The 596-nt window shown below is 72.8% G+C and overlaps 1 protein-coding gene across 1 annotated transcript in view; it reads right to left on the reverse strand.

Moving 5' to 3' along the window:
* The window catches only part of LOC105987731, a gene marked incomplete at its 5' end in the record, with an annotated part of 24,546 nt that extends 23,951 nt beyond the window's left edge, over nucleotides 1-595 (reverse strand). The window contains one exon of the mRNA XM_013019087.1: nucleotides 39-595. Within this exon, the coding sequence (XP_012874541.1) occupies nucleotides 39-595 (557 nt within the window). The remainder of the gene's footprint in view (nucleotides 1-38) is intronic.
* Nucleotide 596: the final 1 nt, after the last annotated feature.

Raw genomic sequence — 596 nt, forward strand, 5'->3', positions numbered from 1 at the left:
GCTCGCAGGCACGTCCCCAAGCCGGGAGAGGCGCTCGCAGCGGCCCCGCGGCCCCCGGGCGGGCACGGCCGCTTACCTTGGCATGGTGGAGGTAGAGCAACAAGGCAAGGGTCCAATGCACCCAAGAAAGCAAAAAGTTCATGGTTTCAGAGGCCCGGCCGGGGCCGGCGCGGCGCGTGCTCCCTCTCCGGATCGGGCTGCGGGGCAGCCCGCTCTCCTCCCCGCCTTGGCGGGCTCCGCTTCCTCCTGGAGCCAAGGCCCGGGCCCGGGCCTGGGGCTGGGGCGCGCGCGCGGCTGGGGCTCTGTCTGCGCACACGGCCGCCTCACCCGTCCATGAGCCCGGCTGCCGAGAGCCGAGCGCCCACTGCGGCCCCCTCTCCTCTTCACTCCGCGCCTCCTGCGGCCGCGGCGTCTCCCGGCCCGAGCTAGGACTACTTCTCTCCGCTTCGCTCGGCTGGGCTTCCCCGGAGCGGACCACGGCTCCTCTGGAGCGAGAACAGCCCAGAAGTTGGACGAAAAGTTTCAGAGCAATTCCGCGAGCCCCGATCCCCTCCACCCCGCCTCCGGGCGCGGGCTCCGGCTCCGGCTCCTGCCCG

The sequence above is a fragment of the Dipodomys ordii genome, unplaced genomic scaffold, assembly GCF_000151885.1.
Source record: "Dipodomys ordii isolate 6190 unplaced genomic scaffold, Dord_2.0 Scaffold44, whole genome shotgun sequence".
NCBI classification, from domain to species: Eukaryota; Metazoa; Chordata; class Mammalia; order Rodentia; family Heteromyidae; genus Dipodomys; species Dipodomys ordii.